The following is a 22,487-nucleotide window of genomic DNA, read 5'->3' on the forward strand; positions in this document are numbered from 1 at the left end:
CACACGTGTTTCCGCACTCAGAGGGTTCACACCTGCGGCACACCTGCAGCTCGCCAGCCAGCCAGCCACCAGACACTCCTGCATCAACCAGGTAAGTCCTCAGTGTGCCTCCAGGTGACCACAAATGTGAACACAAATGTGCAAAAGCGACATGTGCATCGATGGTGTGTGTGTGTGTGTGTGGAGCGGGGCAGATGGGACACGTGTAAGCACGTGTGCCCAGCATCTGTGGCGAAGTGCAAGTGTATATTGAACTGCTGGTGGTGACTCCTCCTCCTCCTCCTCCTCCTTCTCACCTGTCGAAACCACACCACCTGCCTTGAATCTGGCGTCGAAGAAACACTTGTTTGTCACACACATACACCCCCGTCACGGAGGCCGTCGTGGTAGTCAGGGCAAGACGTCCTACGCCGCTGCCCGGGCCTTCCTCCGTCGCTGCCCGGGCGTTCCTCCGCCGCTGCCCGGGCCCTCCTCCGCCGCTGCCCGGGTCTTCTCCGCCGCTGCCCGGGTTCTCCTCCGCCGCTGCCCGGGGCCTCCTCCGCCGCTGCCCGGGGCCTCCTCCGCCGCTGCCCGGGCCTTCCTCCGCCGCTGCCCGGGCCTTCCTCCGCCGCTGCCCGGGGCCTCCTCCGCCGCTGCCCGCCGCCACAAACTCACGAGTCAAGACGTCTCCGCGGGCGGCGGTGGTGGCGGCGCCGCTGGTGACGTGGCCGGCCGACTCCTGCAGGGGCGAAGCACACGACCCCCGCCCGCCCGAAGGCTTCTACCACCGGGGTGGAGCACGTAACAGCGGTGGTGGTCGTGGTCGTCTTGCCCAAACCACCACACCGTCTGCACAGTACACAGTAACAGTGCACCTTAGCACGACGGTACGATCCTGGAGCACGACGGTACGACCTCAGAGCACGAACGGTGCGACCTTTTGGGGTATTGACCCTTGACCTGTAACCTTAAAGGTCATGTTGAGGGTCAGGCTAGATCATAATCAAGGGTCGTACCGTCGTGTTCAAGCGTCGCGTTAATCGTACACTCAGCGATACTACCTTTCGCGCTCAAGGACTGTACACTGTTGTACCCGATGATCGTGCCTTCGTTCTCAAGGGTGAACCTTTCGTGCTCAAGAATCGTCCTGTCGACCTTAAGAATGGTTCCGTCGCGTTCAAATGGTCAGGACAACGAAACCAGGTCAGCAAAGCCACATACAAAGAAAACGGATAATGCTCTGTGTTGTGTGAATATCGTACGGCAAATGTTATATATATATATATATATATATATATATATATATATATATATATATATATATATATATATATATATATATATATATGTGTGTGTGTGTGTGTGTGTGTGTGTGTGTGTGTACGAAAACTGGTGGGTGTTTCCCCTCTCAGTGGCCAACACTAAGGACGTAGTAAGGGTTCCATCACCACAATAATAACCCAGGTAATAACAACCTGTATATTACAACCCAGCCAGCAACAACTACAACATCCCCTTGGCAACAAGGTCCTCCCAGCGTCGTGGCTTGGTATTGGCGACGTTGTGAATCTGTGTTGTGGAAATGTGATGTTGTAGCTTGTTACAATGTGATACAATCGTCCTATAACCTTCTCAGGCTATGGGGATTCATTTATACAACCACCTACCCCTCACCTCCTCCTCCATCCCACCTTTTCCTTCAGGCCTTCCAGCTATCTATTCATCTAGATACAGAGATTACAGCGACGTCGATAGATTAACAGGGATACAAAAACATACATGGATACATGGCATACGTATACGTAAAGGGAGAGAGAGAGAGAGAGAGAGAGAGAGAGAGAGAGAGAGAGAGAGAGAGAGAGAGAGAGAGAGAGAGAGAGAGAGACAGACAGACAGACAGATAGTCTAAACGTAGATCCAGCTACAACCGACCCATACAACTCCTTCATCAGCCACGTCATCTACGCAAACAAGTACAGCTCCTTCCTCCATCACAACTATACCTACATCAACAAATACAACTTTTTCCCTTCACTATACCCATACCTACATACAAAAAAATACATTTCCTTCCTCCACTACATCTAAATCTACATCACCCAGTACAACTCCTATCATGACATTAATATTTACATATGCACCACGAAAATTTACATACACACCACGAAATACTAAATCATTAACCGCATCTACATCTACATTAAGTATGGCTCCTGCTACTACATCTAATCTACATATATTAATCTACATATATTGACAAACTGTTCCAGTAACAAGCACAGGTGTACCTAACCGCATCACAAAAAAAACTCATACAACACCCAAATTTTCGTCTACAACGCCATCACAGAAATCTCTATCTATATCAACAAGTCATAGACACCTGCAGCTCCTTGAACAACATGTACCTCTACATGTTTTCAACCGTTACGAGAATAATCACATCTACATCACCATTATCAAACTCCTTCAACCTCTACCATATTCTACATGTTCATCTTACAAGGACAAAGTCGGTCCAACCAAATTTTTCATTTACATCACGTACGACATCTACAACCAGCAAATACAACTGCAACATCCACATCAACATCTACAACCAGCAAATACAACTACAACACCCACATCAACATCTACAACCAGGAAATACAACTACAACACCTACATCAACATCTACAACCAGCAAATACAACTACAACACCTACATCAACATCTACAACCAGCAAATACAACTACAACACCCACATCAACATCTACAACCAGCAAATACAACTACAACACCCACATCAACATCTACAACCAGCAAATACAACTACAACACCCACATCAACATCTACAACACTTACGAAAAATATAAAGACTCTGCCTCTACATCGCCTTCAACAACTTCATGGCAAAACCAGCAGATGGCAGCATCTCATTTGTAGGCCAGCTAGATGGCAGATGACAGATGGCACAAGATCGGAACGCTGAAACTTAACTTCAGACTGTAACTTATTGTAAATACACGTTTGATTTAACGCCCTCTGGATTATGTAGAGCCTTGAAATACGTCATCTACAAGTTTAGAAGTAACATGTGTCTATATACATGCGTCTGCCATACGTCATCTACAAGTTTAGAAGTAACACGTGTCTATATACATGCGTCTGTCATACGTCATCTACAAGTTTAGAAGTAACACGTGTCTATATACATGCGTCTGTCATATGTCATCTACAAGTTTAGAAGTAACACGTGTTTATATACATGCGTCTGTCATACGTCATCTACAAGTTTAGAAGTAACACGTGTCTATATACATGCGTCTGTCATACGTCATCTACAAGTTTAGAAGTAACACGTGTCTATATACATGCGTCTGTCATACGTCATCTACAAGTTTAGAAGTAACACGTGTCTATAGACATGCGTCTGTCATACGTCATCTACAAGTTTAGAAGTAACACGTTTCTATATACATGCGTCTGTCATACGTCATCTACAAGTTTAGAAGTAACACGTGTCTATATACATGCGTCTGTCATACGTCATCTACAAGTTTAGAAGTAACACGTGTCTATATACATGCGTCTGTCATACGTCATCTACAAGTTTAGAAGTAACACGTGTCTATATACATGCGTCTGTCATACGTCATCTACAAGTTTAGAAGTAACACGTGTCTATATACATGCGTCTGTCATACGTCATCTACAAGTTTAGAAGTAACACGTGTCTATAGACATGCGTCTGTCATACGTCATCTACAAGTTTAGAAGTAACACGTGTCTATATACATGCGTCTGTCATACGTCATCTACAAGTTTAGAAGTAACACGTGTCTATATACATGCGTCTGTCATACGTCATCTACAAGTTTAGAAGTAACACGTGTCTATATACATGCGTCTGTCATACGTCATCTACAAGTTTAGAAGTAACACGTGTCTATATACATGCGTCTGTCATACGTCATCTACAAGTTTAGAAGTAACATGTGTCTATATACATGCGTCTGTCATACGTCATCTACAAGTTTAGAAGTAACACGTGTCTATATACATGCGTCTGTCATACGTCATCTACAAGTTTAGAAGTAACACGTGTCTATATACATGCGTCTGTCATACGTCATCTACAAGTTTAGAAGTAACACGTGTCTATATACATGCGTCTGTCATACGTCATCTACAAGTTTAGAAATAACATGTGTCTATATACATGCGTCTGTCATACGTCATCTACAAGTTTAGAAGTAACACGTGTCTATATACATGCGTCTGTCATACGTCATCTACAAGTTTAGAAGTAACATGTGTCTATATACATGCGTCTGTCATACGTCATCTACAAGTTTAGAAGTAACACGTGTCTATATACATGCGTCTGTCATACGTCATCTACAAGTTTAGAAGTAACACGTGTCTATATACATGCGTCTGTCATACGTCATCTACAAGTTTAGAAGTAACACGTGTCTATATACATGCGTCTGTCATACGTCATCTACAAGTTTAGAAGTAACACGTGTCTATATACATGCGTCTGTCATACGTCATCTACAAGTTTAGAAGTAACACGTGTCTATATACATGCGTCTGTCATACGTCATCTACAAGTTTAGAAGTAACATGTGTCTATATACATGCGTCTGTCATACGTCATCTACAAGTTTAGAAGTAACATGTGTCTATATACATGCGTCTGTCATACGTCATCTACAAGTTTAGAAGTAACATGTGTCTATATACATGCGTCTGTCATACGTCATCTACAAGTTTAGAAGTAACATGTGTCTATATACATGCGTCTGTCATACGTCATCTACAAGTTTAGAAGTAACACGTGTCTATATACATGCGTCTGTCATACGTCATCTACAAGTTTAGAAGTAACACGTATCTATATACATGCGTCTGTCATACGTCATCTACAAGTTTAGAAGTAACACGTGTCTATATACATGCGTCTGTCATACGTCATCTACAAGTTTAGAAGTAACACGTGTCTATATACATGCGTCTGTCATACGTCATCTACAAGTTTAGAAGTAACACGTGTCTATATACATGCGTCTGTCATACGTCATCTACAAGTTTAGAAGTAACACGTGTCTATATACATGCGTCTGTCATACGTCATCTACAAGTTTAGAAGTAACACGTGTCTATATACATGCGTCTGTCATACGTCATCTACAAGTTTAGAAGTAACACGTGTCTATATACATGCGTCTGTCATACGTCATCTACAAGTTTAGAAGTAACACGTGTCTATATACATGCGTCTGTCATACGTCATCTACAAGTTTAGAAGTAACATGTGTCTATATACATGCGTCTGTCATACGTCATCTACAAGTTTAGAAGTAACATGCGTCTATATACATGCGTCTGTCATACGTCATCTACAAGTTTAGAAGTAACATGCGTCTATATACATGCGTCTGTCATACGTCATCTACAAGTTTAGAAGTAACATGCGTCTATATACATGCGTATGTAATAATTATGAACCAGCCGAGATCCGTTATTATGGTGTCAAAACATGCGTAACCCCATCTGCTCTTACTTTAAATCAAATTATATATATCTATATCTATCTATCTATCTATCTATCTATCTATCTATCTATATATATATATATATATATATATATATATATATATATATATATATATATATATATATAAAGAGAGAGAGAGAGAGAGAGAGAGAGAGAGAGAGAGAGAGAGAGAGAGAGAGAGAGAGAGAGAGGGAGTGTGTGTGTGTGTGTGTGAGTAGCGTAGGACTTTTTCAAACAGGGGCAGGTCCCTCGTTCCCACCCAGCTGTGTTGCTCCCGTTCAGAGAAGACAGCAACAGTGGCTTTCACACCAATCACCCATACATGTACATCGTCCTCTCCTGAGGAGAAGGAACACAGATACGAAGGTCATTTTCTTTTTTTTCTATCTTTTTCTTTTCTCGTAAATTTTCATGTGTGTTTTCTTCCTACGTGACAGAAATATGATGGGATAAGTGTGGTTTACCAATGCCTGATTCAAAGGTGTTTCGAAATACCCAAAAAAAACTGTGCGTCGCTTAAAATCGTATCAATTTTTGCACCTAAATCAACTATCTAAACTAAGATCTACATAAAGCTGACCTACGATCTACTTTAGTTTACCTTATTTTGGATTTCCGTTTGGGTGCAGCTAGTGAATTCATTCGCTGGTTGCGTTTCGAAGCAGTGTCTCAAATCAGGCACAAATGGCTTCAACCAAACCTCATTCCAACCTAAACTTCCGTCAGATATAAATAAGCAAAGACCTTGATTATCATACTACTAAACCAGAAGCATTCTGCATTTCACCCTCAGAAAGGGATTCGATCCTCTTTGTAAATACGAAAATTCATAAATACATTCAATTCATAAATTCTTCCTCTTACGGGGACTTATATAAAAAAAAAAAACCAACATTGTGTCTGTTGCTGATGACATACGTTTTGTTAATTCATTGCAATTTCACGTCAACATAGCATGTCATCACGTAATTATACAGTGGCATAATGGTTTCAAAACGTACGAGATTCTGGTAAGGTATTAGTTAAGGAAGGGGCAGGCCAGCAACGATTGTATTACTAAGCTACGATTGTACAACTTAACAAAGGAATTCAGTGCTTATTTCTACCTAGGCTACGATTGTACAACTTAACAAAGGAATTCAGAGTGCTTATACCTACCTAAGCTACGACTGTACAACTTAACAAAGGAATTCAGTGCTTATTTCTACCTAGGCTACGATTGTACAACGTACAAAGGAATTCAGAGGGCAACAAACCATGGGATCCTAACGAGGCTATTCGTGATAGAAGAAGAGATCAGAGACTCATAGATTAGTGTGGTAAGAGTTGAAAAATATGCCGATGTTTCGAAGATAAAAACTTTTATTTATGTTACCTGAGACGGCACGGACAGCTGAGGCCCTAATCAAGGCCATCCCATTAACGCTATATATATATATATATATATATATATATATATATATATATATATATATATATATATATATATCTTTCTTTCTTTCATACTATTCGCCATTTCCCGCGTCAGCGAGGTAGCGTTAAGAACAGAGGACTGGGCCTTTGAGGGACTATCCTCACCTGCCCCCCTTCTCAGTTCCCTCTTTTGGAAAATTAAAGAAAAAAAAAAAAAACGAGAGGGGAGGATTTCCAGCCCCCCGCTCCCTTCCCTTTTAGTCGCCTTCTACGACACGCAGGGAATACGTGGGAAGTATTCTTTCTCCCCTATCCCCAGGGATAATATATATATATATATATATATATATATATATATATATATATATATATATATATATATATATATATATATATATATATTAGACTTGATTGCCTCCTCCTGCAGATGAACGCGCACTTTCAAAGAACATACAAACCTCCAACATCTAGGCTCGAACCCGGGACCCCTGCATGCCAGGTACCCATTTTATCGACCAACTCCTGTGGGTGGATGAACAGCTGGGTTGACTGTGGACCGATTGCCGCAACAAGAATTCGAACCTATGCGTTAGTAAACTTTTCATATGACTCAGGAGGTGCAAGTAATGTTCGCTGTACATTTGGAACGAAGGATTTATTGTCTATTTCTAAACGTATCTGCGGTATTGCTATTAACTAATGGAAATGTTGTCAATGTTCAAAAAAACAAATAACACTCCATGTGTTCAGAGGATGAACCGACTCAGCATAGATCATATGCTATGAAAACGATTCCACTCAGATCTTTTTATTTTCTTTTTTCTTTTACGATGGAGACTCCAGTCACGGACGAGAGTCCACATCAAGGCTGTGCCTTAATTGATAAACAGAGATGTTAATGAAAGGGAAAGAGAAGACATTAGGGAAAGTATTTACGAATTTTGGAGGTAGTGAAAAACCTAGTCTTTTGAAATGTACCAGGTCATAGTTATTGGGGAAAAGACATGAGATGGTAGTGAGTTCCAAAGCTTGCAAGGTGTAGGGGAAGAAACAAATATCAAAACGGCCCCCCATCACTGAGTGGCCAACACCCACACAGTATCCATGTGACGCAAAAGCTTGCCGCGTGCTCTTAAAATAACCGACCCAGCGCACCCTGTGTGTCCTAAAATAACCACTGATCTTTTATTTCGCCGAAGAAAAGTTTTTTGATCATATGATATCATTGTAGATATTCCTAACTGGGCCATCTAATGCATAGTTTAATTTCCCATCGTTCATCTGCTATCAGAGGGATATTAGAAGCGTAAGAGGGAGCTGGTGTGGATGAACAGAAGAGATAATCAAGTACACGTTTGGTTAGGGTGTTTGCCGCTGGGAACCGTCGCCACAAGTGTTCGCTTTCACACATCGGCCCGAAACACGTAAGCACACGCGATTCCTTACCCACATCATAAAACCTATCTGAACATGTTCCTTTTTTGACATGTAATATATGACTTGATGCCGGGTCATGAGAATGTCATGTGTACGTCAAATACAAGGGCTCCGCTGTATCAGGTCTGAGGGATCTAGGATACAACCATTGTAAGAGGCTGGGGGATACCAGGGGTAGAAACCCGACCTGGGCTCCCATTACAGGTGTGGGGAACCTACGATAACAACCGACCCTAGGAACATTACCAATGTATATACATGACCCTAGGAACATTACCAATGTATATAGATAACCCTAGGAATACTACCAATATATCTACATGACCCTAGGAACATTACCAATGTATATAGATAACCTTAGGAACATTACCAATGTATTTACATGACCCTAGAAACATTACTAATGTATATAGATAACCCTAGGAATACTACCAATATATCTACATGACCCTAGGAACATTACCAATGTATATAGATAACCTTAGGAACATTACCAATGTATTTACATGACCCTAGAAACATTACCAATGTATATAGATAACCCTAGGAATACTACCAATATATCTACATGACCCTAGGAACATTACCAATGTATATAGATAACCTTAGGAACATTACCAATGTATTTACATGACCCTAGAAACATTACCAATGTATGTAGATAACCCTAGGAATACTACCAATATATCTACATGACCCTAGGAACACTAACAATGTATATACATGACCCTAGGGAATACTACCAATATATCTACATGATCTTAGGCACACTAACCATACATCTACATGACCCGAGGAAGAGTAGTACATGAATGTGAACACTCCAACCTACAACAGCACCTCTGGGATCCACAGTCACACACTACATAGAAATGCTAACTGTCCCGGAAGTATGACCCTATTCTACGTGTACAACGTCATCAGTTGGCTGTGAAAAACGTGTATAATACTTGTTATTCATTGAGTGTACATCGTGTACACACGAGGGCAGGGTAGGTATACACCATCTGTGCACGGGAGTCGTACGTTCATATGTGCACAGGAGCACAGTATATAGTGTGAGGTACATATTGATCATCCTGGGGAAAAAGAGACCTGAGAAATTCAGTGGTGTCGAGACGAACGATCGTTACTGGCTAACTACCAGACTGAACTACAGGTCCCCGTTCGCTTGTTGGGGTTATTTAGACCTAGTTGGGATCAGGCCAATTTCGGTATCTGGTAATGTTGACCATTTGGCCAGACTCATGGAAGTTGGCGATTACTTTTGCCGCAACCCGAGACGTGCTGTCTCTTCCCCCTAGCCCCGGTCGGTGGACCTAGGTTGCTCTTTAGCACGCCGCAGTGGCTAGGACCGCCCTAACCCTACGTGAGAAAGGACCTAGGGGAGCTGGGATGTCCATGTCCAGATTATCAGCTCCGTCAATCGTCCAGTCTTAAACACACGACCAGCGTGGGAGTTCCCGCCCGTCCGGGGGGTGTGTCGCGCGATGCTGCTGCTGCTGCTACACTCTCGTCTTATCTCCCTGGATCTTGATCCAGCAATGTCGATAGCAGGAGGCACATCGCTACAACACCTGGCAGTACAGCCTGGATTGCTGCTGCTGACGCCCTCACCCACCCGCAGTGATGATCATCAAGTTCGAGTGTTGTTGACATGAATCGTCCCTTCCCCTCCTCCTCCTCCCACACACACACACAGACACACACACACACACACACACACAACCTCGCGAATCCATTACGATAACCATTAGTTCTTGAATTATCGAGACGACAATGAGAGCAAGAAGTCCAGGGACAATTTCTCCACCACTGGCTGTTCCTGGGTTCTTAAGTCGTTCAACAGAGGGGTGGGAAGCTTGCTCCTCGTCCTGAGCGACAAAGGGGACCGAGATACTCTCTTTTAAGGCAGGAGGTGGTAAGGGAAAAAATAGATTGAATATATCGAATGAATTCGGGTCATTATGCCTGTGCGAGGGGGTTACACCGCGAGAGAAAATCACCTTCGGCGAGGCTGTGTCTATCTTCCACAGTTGACGTGAGGACAGTCTCATGGGGGTGGCCTCCACCACCGAAGGAGTCCATCACATCCCCTGTTACTAGATGGAGCACACAGCCTGGCAGACGCAAGATCCCTGGTTAAAAAGAAGGGGGTTCTGAGGTTATGAAATTAAAGAAAAGAAGTACCAGATACAACCATCAGCAAGAATGCTGTTCCGTCTGGACACTTTTGAAGAAGACTTTTAAAGTCTCTCTCTTTCATCCCACGTAAGCCTTGAGGAACTCGTCCATAAGCCTTGAGGAACTCGTCCATGTTCCACTCTGAGCTTCGACACACTGCTGCTACCATGACTTGTTGTCGAGGTTTGGTCTGAGCCTAGCTATCCTGGCCTACGACCTCTTGGGCACTCTTATGGTTTTATCGCTGGCCCTTCAGGGGTTAGGTCGAAGACCAGTCCATAAGGGATGTACCGTCGCTCTCAAGGGTCGTACCATCATGCCCATGGATCGTACCATTGTGCTCAAGGATCGTATCATCGTGCTCAAAGATCGTACCGTCGTGCTCAAGAATCGTACCGTCGTGCTCAAGGATCGCACCGTCGTGCTCAAGGATCGTATCGTCGTGCACAAGGATCGTACCGTCGTGCTCAAGGATCGTACCATCATGCTCGAGGATCGTAACGTTGTGCACAAGGATCGTATCGTCGTGCTCAAGGCTCGTACTGTTGTGCACAAGGATCGTATCGTCTTGCTCAAGGATCGTATCGTCGTGCTCAAGGATCGTACCGTTGTGCTCAAGGATCGTACCGTCGTGCTCAAGGGTCGTACCGTTGTGCACAAGGATCGTACCGTTGTGCTCAAGGATCGTACCGTTGTGCTCAAGGATCGTACCATCATGCTCGAGGATCGTATCGTCGTGCACAAGGATCGTCCCGTTGTGCACAAGGGGAGTAATCTATTACCGCAGTTACAAGTTGCTACTAGTCATGAATAGCCAATAGATTCACTGGCGCCGTCCATGTCTTGATGAATCAGTTGATATATTACTCATTTATTCACTACCGCTAAATCTAATATCTTGTATTAAGAGGAGAGTACGTACCATTTTTCTCTCCTAACGAACCTAAGATATTTCCCAGTTAGCCAACAATGGTTATCTACATCACCCATCTATTCAGTGGGTGTGTACGTAATTTGCAAGAAAAAAAAGGGGAAAAAAAGAAATCCACGAAACTGCTGCAAATTCGCCTGTCAATTCTCAAATATCTATCTATCTATCTATCTATCTATCTATCTATCTATCTATATATATATATATATATATATATATATATATATATATATATATACAGTGGAAATATTTCTTTCTGTTTCAAACCATCACCTACACGACCATGTTTATCATTCCGGTGACACTGGTGTGTCTAATGTGTCTACATCATCCACGACCAGATTCATCCTACTGTCCCAGACTCCCTTACTTAGGACCATCATCTCTACCCATGACGGGCACCCTTGCTGGTTCCCCGGGCCTCCGTGGCCTGATGTGTGATCCACGCCTCTCAATCCACTACTTCGATTCCTCATACAACCAGCTAGATGGTGAATGACTTTACGAGAGTGTTGACGAGATAAGTTTTCACTATAACGAGATACCATAAGAAAATTATAACATTAGACCTATTCTACGTACGAAAATGCGCTACGACATCGTCACTGGCAATAGATACTGAACGGAGAGGGAGAAGAAATATATGTATGTCACTACGGGGCGATGGGATGTATCATATGTTAGCCAATTTCTCGTCATGTCTTTTTGCAACTTTCCTTCCGAGCGTTCGCATGGTTTTATCCAATCACTTGCGTAGCAATACGGATTCGTAGGTTTTTTTTGTTAGATTAGTATCTGATCTTTAATCGTCAATTTCCTAACCCAGTTCTCTCTATCTCCAGTCTTATCGCAGGCCAATCGTGTGCCAAGGTTTGAAAATCCCAGCTGGAATGTCTCATGAATTCCTTGCTGATCGTATGACTACATCAATATCACTACGTTAATCCATTATTCCTCACATCCATCACGTAATCTTCATCCTCCACGAGACGTTCCTATTGGCTTCATATCTACGATCGCGTTGAAATCCTCAACGCCGCTCCCTAAAATGATGCTGCTGGTGGTGGTGGTGTCTGCTTACATATTTGTACTGAACGGGGATGGGGTTTACACTCATGGGGCCCGGCCCGCCCCAATCTCTTAAAAATTATCTATTACGTAACTTAAGTTCATGCACACTGTCTGCTTTAACCATCTTTCCAGTTATTTCATTCCATTTATCCATCGCTTTTATAAAAGTACTTCTCCCTGGGGATAGGGGAGAAAGAATACTTCCCACGTATTCCCTGCGTGTCGTAGAAGACGACTAAAAGGGAAGGGAGCGGGGAGGCTGGAAATCCTCCCCTCTCGCTTTTTTTTTTAATTTTCCAAAAGAAGGAACAGAGAAGGGGGCCAGGTGAGGATATTCCCTCAAAGGCCCAGTCCTCTGTTCTTAACGCTACCCCGCTATCGCGGGAAATGGCGAATAGTATGAAAAATATATATATATATATATATATATATATATATATATATATATATATATATATATATATATATATTTTTTTTTTTTTTTTTTTTCTTAACAAAGTCCTTGCTTCATTTCATGTTATGTTCTCTGCCTGTTCTATCCTTTCCTTTCATGAAGAACTGTTCAGTCTTCGCGGCCGATCTCTTCTAAAGAAGTCAGTTGTTGTCATCTGGTCAAACCTCATTATTTTTGGTGTGCGAGTGCGAGTGTGTATACATATGTGTGTGTGTACCTGTGTGAGTGCGTGTGTAGCTTTCGATTGCTATCAGCCCTTGGCTAGATGATGGCGAGAGAGCTGATACGATCCAGCCTGCGGCACAGGGAATAATGACACCGTAATTAAATACCGGAAGAGGAAAATCAATAAACACTTTCCCATGGGGAGCATGGGAGAGAGAGAGAGAGAGAGAGAGAGAGAGAGAGAGAGAGAGAGCAGCGCGACGCTGATAAGATCACACTCGTTGTCAACAAGCATGTCCTCTAAGGTTATCACTCCACGGGGAGGGGGTTATCATAGGTCAACAGCATCTGGCAGTTAGATGGAAATTATAGGTCGTGTTGGATTTTCCCACGTGACCCGGGGTGGAGGGAGGTTCATACTGGTTCATGTAGGGGGGGAGGTTAACGTGCGTGTACTAATGGGAGGTTATCTTTATGCATAGGGTAGGTGTGATCTGTGTGCGTAAGGGGAGGAGTTGACATTTGCGTACATGGGGGGAGAGAAGTGGTTATCATCACCTATGAACACAGGGGAGGTTAAGGTATCTGCACATATGGGAGCTTAACATTTGTGTTCAAAGGGGAGGTTAACGCTTTTGTGTTTAGGGGAAAGTTAAGGGTCAAGTCAGGTCACAGGAGAGGTCATTATATCAAGGGTCGTACCGTCATGCTCAAAGGTCGTACCATCGAACTCTCGAGTCGTTCCGTCGTGCTTTAGGTACGCGCCGTTGCGCTTAAGGGTCGTAACGTCTCTTGCTTTAGGGATTATGGGCATTCTGAGGGAAATAAACCATTTCTTATATTTCTATATCACAGCAAAAACATCCTCGAAGTGTGGCAATTATGAAGAAGAACGAGTGTTGTGGTACCTCCTTGAAATGTTCTTTAAGCTATTGACCCAAACATCAAAATAAGAATGTGAATGGCCCTGTTTTTTTTTTTTTTTTATCTTCACTATGTATTTATAATCATAAAAGATAAGGTACCAGATCTCTGGATTGTTATATTAGGAGGCTATAAATGTTTTCCTCTTTTTCTCTTTTTAATGGGTGTAATGATGATAGCTATGATGTCTTTAGAATCTTCTTTAACTCAAGATCTTTCGGTGCAGGAGGCGAGGCCGGCGTCCGTCCCGCCCGCCAGGATCAACATGCCAAAGTTTCAAAAGTTCGTCAAGTCGGCATCTGGAAGTGGGCCGCGGGGGACACTCTCCTCTCTACCCGTCAAGGCGAGGCCCATCGCCCGCGTCGCCAACACCACCGCCGCAACAGACAGTACCAGAACTGTGGTGAAAGTAACAACAACAACTTCAACAACAACAGCGTCCAACAGTAAGAATAGCAGCGGCAGCAGTGAAGGAGGGGAAATCAGCAGTAGCCATAGCAGCAGTCTCAGCAACAGCAGCAGCAGCAGGAGCAACAACAGCATTAGCAACAGCGGAGATACTAGCGTCAGCAACAAGGTGGTGGGAGGTTTGATCCTGCCAGAGAACACGGTGGAGGTGCACTTTATCCCCGACTCTGAGAGCAACATCACGCGGATCCCGGGGCGTGGGGAGGTCATCCAGCTCCGACATCACGGCCGCGTGATCACCCTGCCTGTCGTAACCTCGGCCGACACCAAGACAGACGCCACCAGCCAACCCGCCACCTATTCCTACAAGAATAGTGCCCCGCAGGAAGCCCCTGTGGACTTCAGCCCCGGGGGACCTCGGGGCGACCCGCTGCTTGCCAAGACTGCCCCGCTTGCCCCGCCTTCCCCCGCTGGGAACGTCTCTGTGGACTCTGGTGTGCTAGATGTCTCGGGTGGCAGCAGCAGCGACAGTCTGGGTCTATCCACTTCGGAACTCTTCCGCGGCGACGACGCTCTCAGCACCAGCGACATGACACCCGTCCCCGCCGCCAGGTTACCCAGCATCGAGAGCGCCTTCAGCAGGGTAGGAGAAGTGTTCAAGGGTTCTGACCCAGTGACGACACCTCTAGAGTCAGACCCGTCCCCTGCCCACTCCTTCGAACCGTCGCCTTCATACGCCACGCTGAGGTCAGTGTTAATCCTCTCGTATCAGGTCTACGTTTCTAAACGATATGTATATACTCTATATCGTGTATATATGTATATGTCTGTGTGTATGTGTGTGTGTGTGTGTGTGTGTGTGTGTGTGTATGTTGAGATGTATAGGTATGTATATGTGCGTGTGTGGACGTGTCTGTATATACATGTGTATGTGGGTGGGTTGGGCCATTCTTTCCTCCTATTTAAAATGTTCTTCCGCTGAAGAACACAGACCTCTATTAATACATAACAGCCCACAGGAGTCTGCTTTCGGTAATTCCGCAGGTTAAGGAAGCTGCCCAATCAGCCGGTACGAAATTCTGGGCGAAAGTCTTGCAGTTGTGTTTGTCCTGTTGTCTATATGCCAAAACACCCCCCGGAGAAGACTTAACACTCCCACACCTGAACTATCTATATCATGGATGAAGGCCCCTGTCTTGTTCACTCCTCGCGTTCATGTTAAATGTCAAATAAATCGGAGCTTGTATATGCTTGATTAGTTTATCGGAATCATGAAATATTCTCGTTTGCATCCTGCACGATTGTGACATGAGTTTGAGGAGCTGATTTGATGCCTTTTCTTAATCTATCGTTTCAGTTTGATCAGTATATACCATTTGGTCATTTGTTGCCCTAACAATTTATTGGAATGTCATGCGAGTTTCATCATGGCAGACGACATATTGTATGCCTGCGTGACTAAAACATTATCAGAACGTAATCCACTCGTAATCTAGTGAGTTTTGGTTTTCGTGATGGTGAGTGGGTTGCGTTTTCCTTTGGTTTCGTGTATATTTCTCGCTTATTGCTTGAATGTTTCACTGCCCATACTTCGTCTTCAAAAGTCTATCCAATTTTTGTCGTGATCTTCATAAAAAAAAAAGCTTAACGTGATGCAGTTTCTACACTCGGGTTTCATGCGTGGTTTACATTCTTCCCCCCCGAGTGTGTGTGTTTGTGTGACGCGGTCTTATTTCTCGGTGTATTTTTCATGCATTGCATACTCTATTCTCGGTTATGGTGTGGAATCCCTCTTCTTGGAGTGGGTGGATCATTCTCCCTGGCCAATCTAAGGAACACGATCATGAAATCGTCCAGTTATTCTTGACTACGGGTGGTGCCCCTAAACTAGGAAGCGACCCAGTTTTCTTCCATAAATGTTTGAATCACTAATTGTAACTGCACGAAAATCAGGAGTATGATTTCTCTTTCCGTACTTCACGCAGTCGAAGTAAACATGATTTTCTTTTTTTATATACAATAAGACTTTTTATAAGCGCAGAGTACAACGTTTATAATAATAGGCTATTCAATTTTCTGGTGGGTTAGGCTAGGTTACATTTTAGGTTAGACAATTTTCCACTTAAAAACCTTATTCAACCTACTCAGGGATGGTGGAACATCAGGTGCGCAAGCCAAACCGAAGAGTGAGTAGGTCACGAGATTGTCCCTGACAGCATTATCATTCAATTCAGAACACAAGAATAAAAAAAAAGGAGGAATCGTATAAAAGATGCCCGATAAAGTATCGTAAAACTAATCTGAAAATACACACGAAAACACTTGTGAATTTACAATAAGCCCTTGTTCGTTCTTGACTTTTGACTAATCATTTTTACCTCCAGGTAGTGTAACTACTTTACACGTGCTAAACTTGGGTTGTCCTTCATACAGATATCCTTCAAAAGAAGAAGGTTTGCATATCATTCTGAGTGGAAGTGGCCTTTGATGTCACCCATAATCAGATCAAACCCCAGTTGTGTTGAGGGTTTAGTAAGGATGAGGGTGTAGGAAGAAGACCTCTAAACTAACTTGTTAAGGGTAAGGTCAAAAGCCACTGGATTGCAGGGTGCAGTGAAAAAAAAAGATGTGTATTGAAAATGAATTTGTTGTGTTGGTGGCCTTCAACCTTACCTGTAAGAGTTAGGTCAATGGCCAGTGGTGAAGGCCAAAGGTGTAGATAAGATGAACATGAAGATGCATTTGTCGAAGGCGAGGTAAAGATGCGTTTGTCCATCAACTAGCCTTGGTATATAAAGATACTTTGGGTGTATGTGGGAGATTTTGTGCATTCGCTTGCCAATGCTGGTCATTCTAATGACACTCCTACATCCCTCCATTCGAGTTCCTGCTCCTACTGATCCTAATACCTTGTTGTATCTGACCAACAGGACAGTGTCCTCATCTATGTACAGCCCTATGTACGGCCCTCCGCCAGCACCGCCAACCACCCTGCCCTCGCCGCCTGCGTCCACAACCTTACCCTACGCCCACGAGTCACTCTACGTGGATGCCGTGGGCGCGCTAGGTCCATACCAACCCATCAGCCCATCAACCAGCCTCCTCACGCCCTCGGACTCCGTCCACGCCCACTTCATGCCTCCCGTCTACAATTACTCCTCAGAATACGCTTTAAGGTAAGCGCCTAGCCTAGCTCTGACTCCAGTATGGGTAGGGAGTGTTGCTGAAACATTTTCTATCACGTAAAACAAGAAACAAATCCAACGTCTACATAGAAGACGAAAAATCTAATAATTTTCTAGGATTTTCTATAATCATGGCAAAATATCGAGGTTAGTCAGTTGGCAAGGGAAAAAAAATGATTCAATTGTCGGAATTTGAAAGTCAACGGTACGACCCTTGAACACGACGGTACAACCATCGGATATGATTGCCTAGCTATCCTTAACCAATGGGTTGTACCGTCGTCGTAGCCGAGGAGATAAGAAACATTTAGCACCCAGTTGATAACCCTTTTAATCATCACTGTCCATACGCGTTCGTGTACAGGATTAATGTGTGCTTTTGGACGCCCACAGATACGCGGAGCAGAACAGCAGCAGCGGGGGCCTGACCCTCGCATACCCCAACAGCAGTATGAGTGGTGGAGGAGGATTAACACGGTCCCTCCCGAGGGCTCACCACATCCCAACCCCGACCTCATCTGCTTCAGGTCTGACATTCCTTAATTTCTTGTTGGCGACATTATTTTCTTCGCAAATGTGATTAAAACGTATACCTTCAAACGCATGAAAGCAATCCAAATGATAGTATATGCCAATGAAGAATTTACGAACATACGTTAACTATATTCGAATGACTGATATTAACAACAATGGTTTTGTCATTTTTTTTTTCCTTCTTTTTGACGGTTGGTGAGCACAGGAGTAACGGGTGTAGCCGACATGGCGAACGAAGACCAAACACCTCGCTCTGGGCCAGGTTCGAGGGGCGGTAGGGCGCGCTCACAGCGGGTCCACGAGAAGCTCTCCAGGGAAGGTAAGGTCCATGATGCTTTGAGCATCACAGAGCACCTCTTAAGTACACTTCAATACTAAACATATGACGTAAATTTTGCACGTTGAACGCCGTTTGGATGGCACAAAATTCTGTACGTTTCTTCTCAGACCCGGTGCGTGTGTAGCCTTATATAAACAAACAAAACAAAGTCGCTCATAGAGTACTGAACAAGAATAGGAAGATCTTCGTCCTGCAAAGTGGAATGTGAGAGGAATGGCTGATGGATGTCAGAAGTGGGTGTTGACATTTTCTATAAGGGTGATTTAGACAGGTGTGTTCCGAGACAGAGTGCAACCCTTGATCATGACGATAAGACCCTGAGGAGTGATGGCCTTGGCTTCGACCTGACCAGTCACCCTGAGGAGTGATGGCCTTGGCTTCGACCTGACCAATCAGGAGGATACAGCAAAGGCTATAAGGCATCGAACCCCAAAGGTCGCAACGCTCTCTTTATGTGTCGTATTGTCGAGATCATACGTCGTATCATTCTGGAAATACCTGACTACTGAAGTCGAAGTTTGGGAATAGGAAATTCAAATGTAATAAGATTTAAATGACTCATGGATACACACGTGCCATGTAATGAGAGAGAATGAAGATAAGTTCTAAATAGTATTTGAAGGACTGACTGATAGCTGACATGGTGGGACGAGTAGAGTATGGAGTAGATGGAACGATAGGTTTGGAACTCCAGGTAAACGTGACGACCATGAAATACGTGGAAGGTCTCCGTCAGTTGATATCAAGGCTACATATACTTACTTAGAACACAGATATATACGTATATATACGTATTCTTATATACATGGTACAGGTATACAGAAGAAAGAGCAGATAAAGTATGATCAACCGTTACAGAAGGGCAGATAACAATATGATCACCCGTTACAGAAGGGCAGATAACAATATGATCACCCGTTACAGAAGGGCAGATAACAATATGATCAGACGTTACAGAAGAAAGAGCAGGTAACAGTATGATCAACCGTTACAGAAGAAAGAGCAGGGAACAGCATGATCAACCGTTACAGAAGGGCAGATAACAGTATGATCAGCCGTTACAGAGGAAAGAGTAGGTAACAGTATGATCAACCATTTGGTGAGAGAGAATATGAACGCCAGGTCTCTGACAGGGTTGCCACGGAGCTTACCACATAAACTGTGCCAGTGTTGTGATACGTCGGTTCATCGTGTACTTCCAAGTGGATCAGAACTAGAGTTGAATAGGCGCGAAGGTTGAAATTATAGGAGTTGAGGAATGAAAGTTGAGATGACGATAACCGAGGCTACAACAGAGATACAGGACGACAGGGATAGGTTGTGGAGGAAGAGGAGCAGCAAGAGTGAGTAAATAAATTAAGGAAGTTGGTTGGCTGGAGGATACGGGGAAGAGAGAGGAGGAGACAGTCTGGAAGAAGGTGAATAAGCTAATTCCGATGGAGGTAGAGAGGAGCAGGAGGGAACACTTCACACACACTTTAGAGGTATACTGAACAAGTGAGGAAGACTTCCTACGGCAGGGTGTTAAGTGTGTAGAAGGTAGTGAGAGAACTTAAGAGAAATGATTGCGAATAATAATGGTAAGGAAACATAGACCTTTTTGCATTATACCTAAGGAAACATGGGTATTTTTGCATTATACCTGAGGTCAGTGAGTTGGGGCAGAGGAAGACATTACACATAACAATGCGAGAAGAGCGTTAACGCTCTTAAAGAAAGAAAATGTGAGGGGAACGGATGGAACGGTGAGAAAGATGGTGGATGTGGAGTGAATCTGGAAAAGTGTGCATGGAAATATAGTCAAAAGTGTTTGACGATAAGAGGAAATGTTCCACTGTACAAAGGTAAAGACAGAAGGTGTGATTGTTGGAATTATAGACGAACAAATCTCCTTACCACAGATGAAAAGGTATATATACAGGGATGGTGACGTATCCTGTTAAAAGGTATTAGTGAACCCCTGGTTGGTTTAGGGAGAGAAAAGGATGCGCGGTCTAGATTTTTACACTTTTTTAGAGAAAGTTCTAAAGAAGACAAGAAAGTACATGTAGATTTCATGGATTTAGATAAGACCACATACAAGACAGATTTTGTTTACAAGCGTCTATAAACAGAGGTTGAGCACATGTGGGAGGTAGCGGTGGTATGAGCGGGCGATGTGAAAAGAAAAAAAAAAAATAATGTGGGAGTGCGTTACGGTTGTATGATGTCAATTTATAGTCATTCAGTCTCTTTACTACTAAGATTGTCGTGTGAGGTGAGTGTAAGTAAGGTGAGGTGACATGGTGGAAGAAAATGGTGTTAAGTAAAATTGCAGTATGCAGATGATGCTGTTTTTGTTGTTGTTTGGCTGAATTAGAATGTGATATAAGAAGACTACACATATCGCTTTAACAATTGTTATATGCACATAATTCTTTTTCTTACGACGCTTCGTAATGCTCGTTTAAGGCTATTCTATTCTAAATCAGAGGAGTGAAGACATAATGTCGGTATTGCGTGATGGTTATTTTTTTTCTGGTAACATTGTCTGTGTACGGAGCTGGTGAAGACTTGCTCCTTTCTTCCCTCCCCAGATGGAGGGGTGAGCTGCAGGCGAGGTAGGGGTGGCGACGGTGAGTATGTTCTCCTCTCTCTCTCTCCCTCACTCACACACCTCACCGGTCCCCTGCCTCGACCTCACCTGATTCACTTCCTCCAACGTACCCGACTAACTTCTCTATCTCTGCTGACTCACTCTGCGTCACCTGACACCCTTTTTAACTCGAGGTCCACCTCACTCCTCTTATCTTCACCTGACTCACCCTCACTCCCTATACCCCGCATCTGACTCACCTATTTCCTTTATCTAACTCACCATCACATACTCATCACCATCCCCTCTGCGTCACATTCCCTCTCCTCCCTCATCTGACTCATCCTCCAACTCCACCCAGCCTAACCTGACCAATCACCTGTGATCTTCCATATGTAAACAAAACATCTCTCACAATATGGCTTATCTTACTCTATGATTGGTCGGCTAAGAACCAATGAGCTGGTGGTTTACATGTGTGGCGCCGCTTCTGCTTGTCATTTGTGCTCATGACTGGAGGTTTTCGATGTGTTTTTCCTAACTCTATAATAAACAGTGTAATTGTGGCTAATTATTGGGTAAACGAATGAAAGAAAAAAGTTCATAAACAAATAGAGTCTGTTTTTCAAACCACGACTGTAACTGGGTAATGCGAACGCGGCGATGATTGGTTGATGTGAACGCGGCGATGATTGGTAGATGTGAACACGGACGAGATTCGCTGATGGTGTAAACTGTTGCTTTGTATTTGTTGGGATAGATGTTCTTACGGCAGTGGAAAAACCACGTTAAAAGGCCGGATTTCAGTAGGATGCGCGAGGCATTAGAGTCTCTCACCCTTTGTTTCTGCCCAGAGGAATTATAGACGTATTTCAAGCGTCATTTTATACACCAACGAGTCTTATTCGTTCCATGCGCAACAGAAACAATAAGATCAAAACAGCCCAAGCGATACTCCCCAGATATCATAACAGGCAAAAAATAAATACTACAAGTTTAGCAAATCAGGCAATGACTCAAGTCTTGCAGAGCAATGTAAGATAGTCAAGGAAGACGTAAAAAAGACTTATTAAGCAAGCCAAGAGAAGGTTTGAAGTTAGTATTTCAAGAGAAAAAAAGTCATGTATGCTTTTAACGATGTATCAATAAGAAATATAAAGAGTGGAATAGGACTCTTAGTAAACGAAGATGGCGAACCCATTCTGGATGGGAAAAATATTGCAAAAACCCTCAAAAAGCTTCCCAGTTCTGTTTTTATTTCTAGAAAGTAGCGACACGAAGTTTGAGACGGTGATCACTAACACACACACACACACACACACACACACACACGATACCAG

At 43.5% G+C, this 22,487-nt stretch overlaps 1 protein-coding gene across 1 annotated transcript in view; it reads left to right on the forward strand.

The window, feature by feature from the left end:
- LOC139765656 (uncharacterized) overlaps window positions 1–22,487 on the forward strand; it is a 37,933-nt gene continuing 15,446 nt past the window's right edge. The window contains exons 1-6 of the mRNA XM_071693362.1: window positions 1–91; window positions 14,332–15,260; window positions 17,444–17,689; window positions 18,092–18,225; window positions 18,438–18,551; window positions 21,149–21,187. Coding sequence (XP_071549463.1) covers window positions 14,371–15,260; window positions 17,444–17,689; window positions 18,092–18,225; window positions 18,438–18,551; window positions 21,149–21,187 — 1,423 coding nt within the window. The 5' untranslated portion in view covers window positions 1–91; window positions 14,332–14,370. The remainder of the gene's footprint in view (window positions 92–14,331; window positions 15,261–17,443; window positions 17,690–18,091; window positions 18,226–18,437; window positions 18,552–21,148; window positions 21,188–22,487) is intronic.

This window comes from Panulirus ornatus, chromosome 4 (assembly GCF_036320965.1).
Source record: "Panulirus ornatus isolate Po-2019 chromosome 4, ASM3632096v1, whole genome shotgun sequence".
Taxonomy (NCBI): domain Eukaryota; kingdom Metazoa; phylum Arthropoda; class Malacostraca; order Decapoda; family Palinuridae; genus Panulirus; species Panulirus ornatus.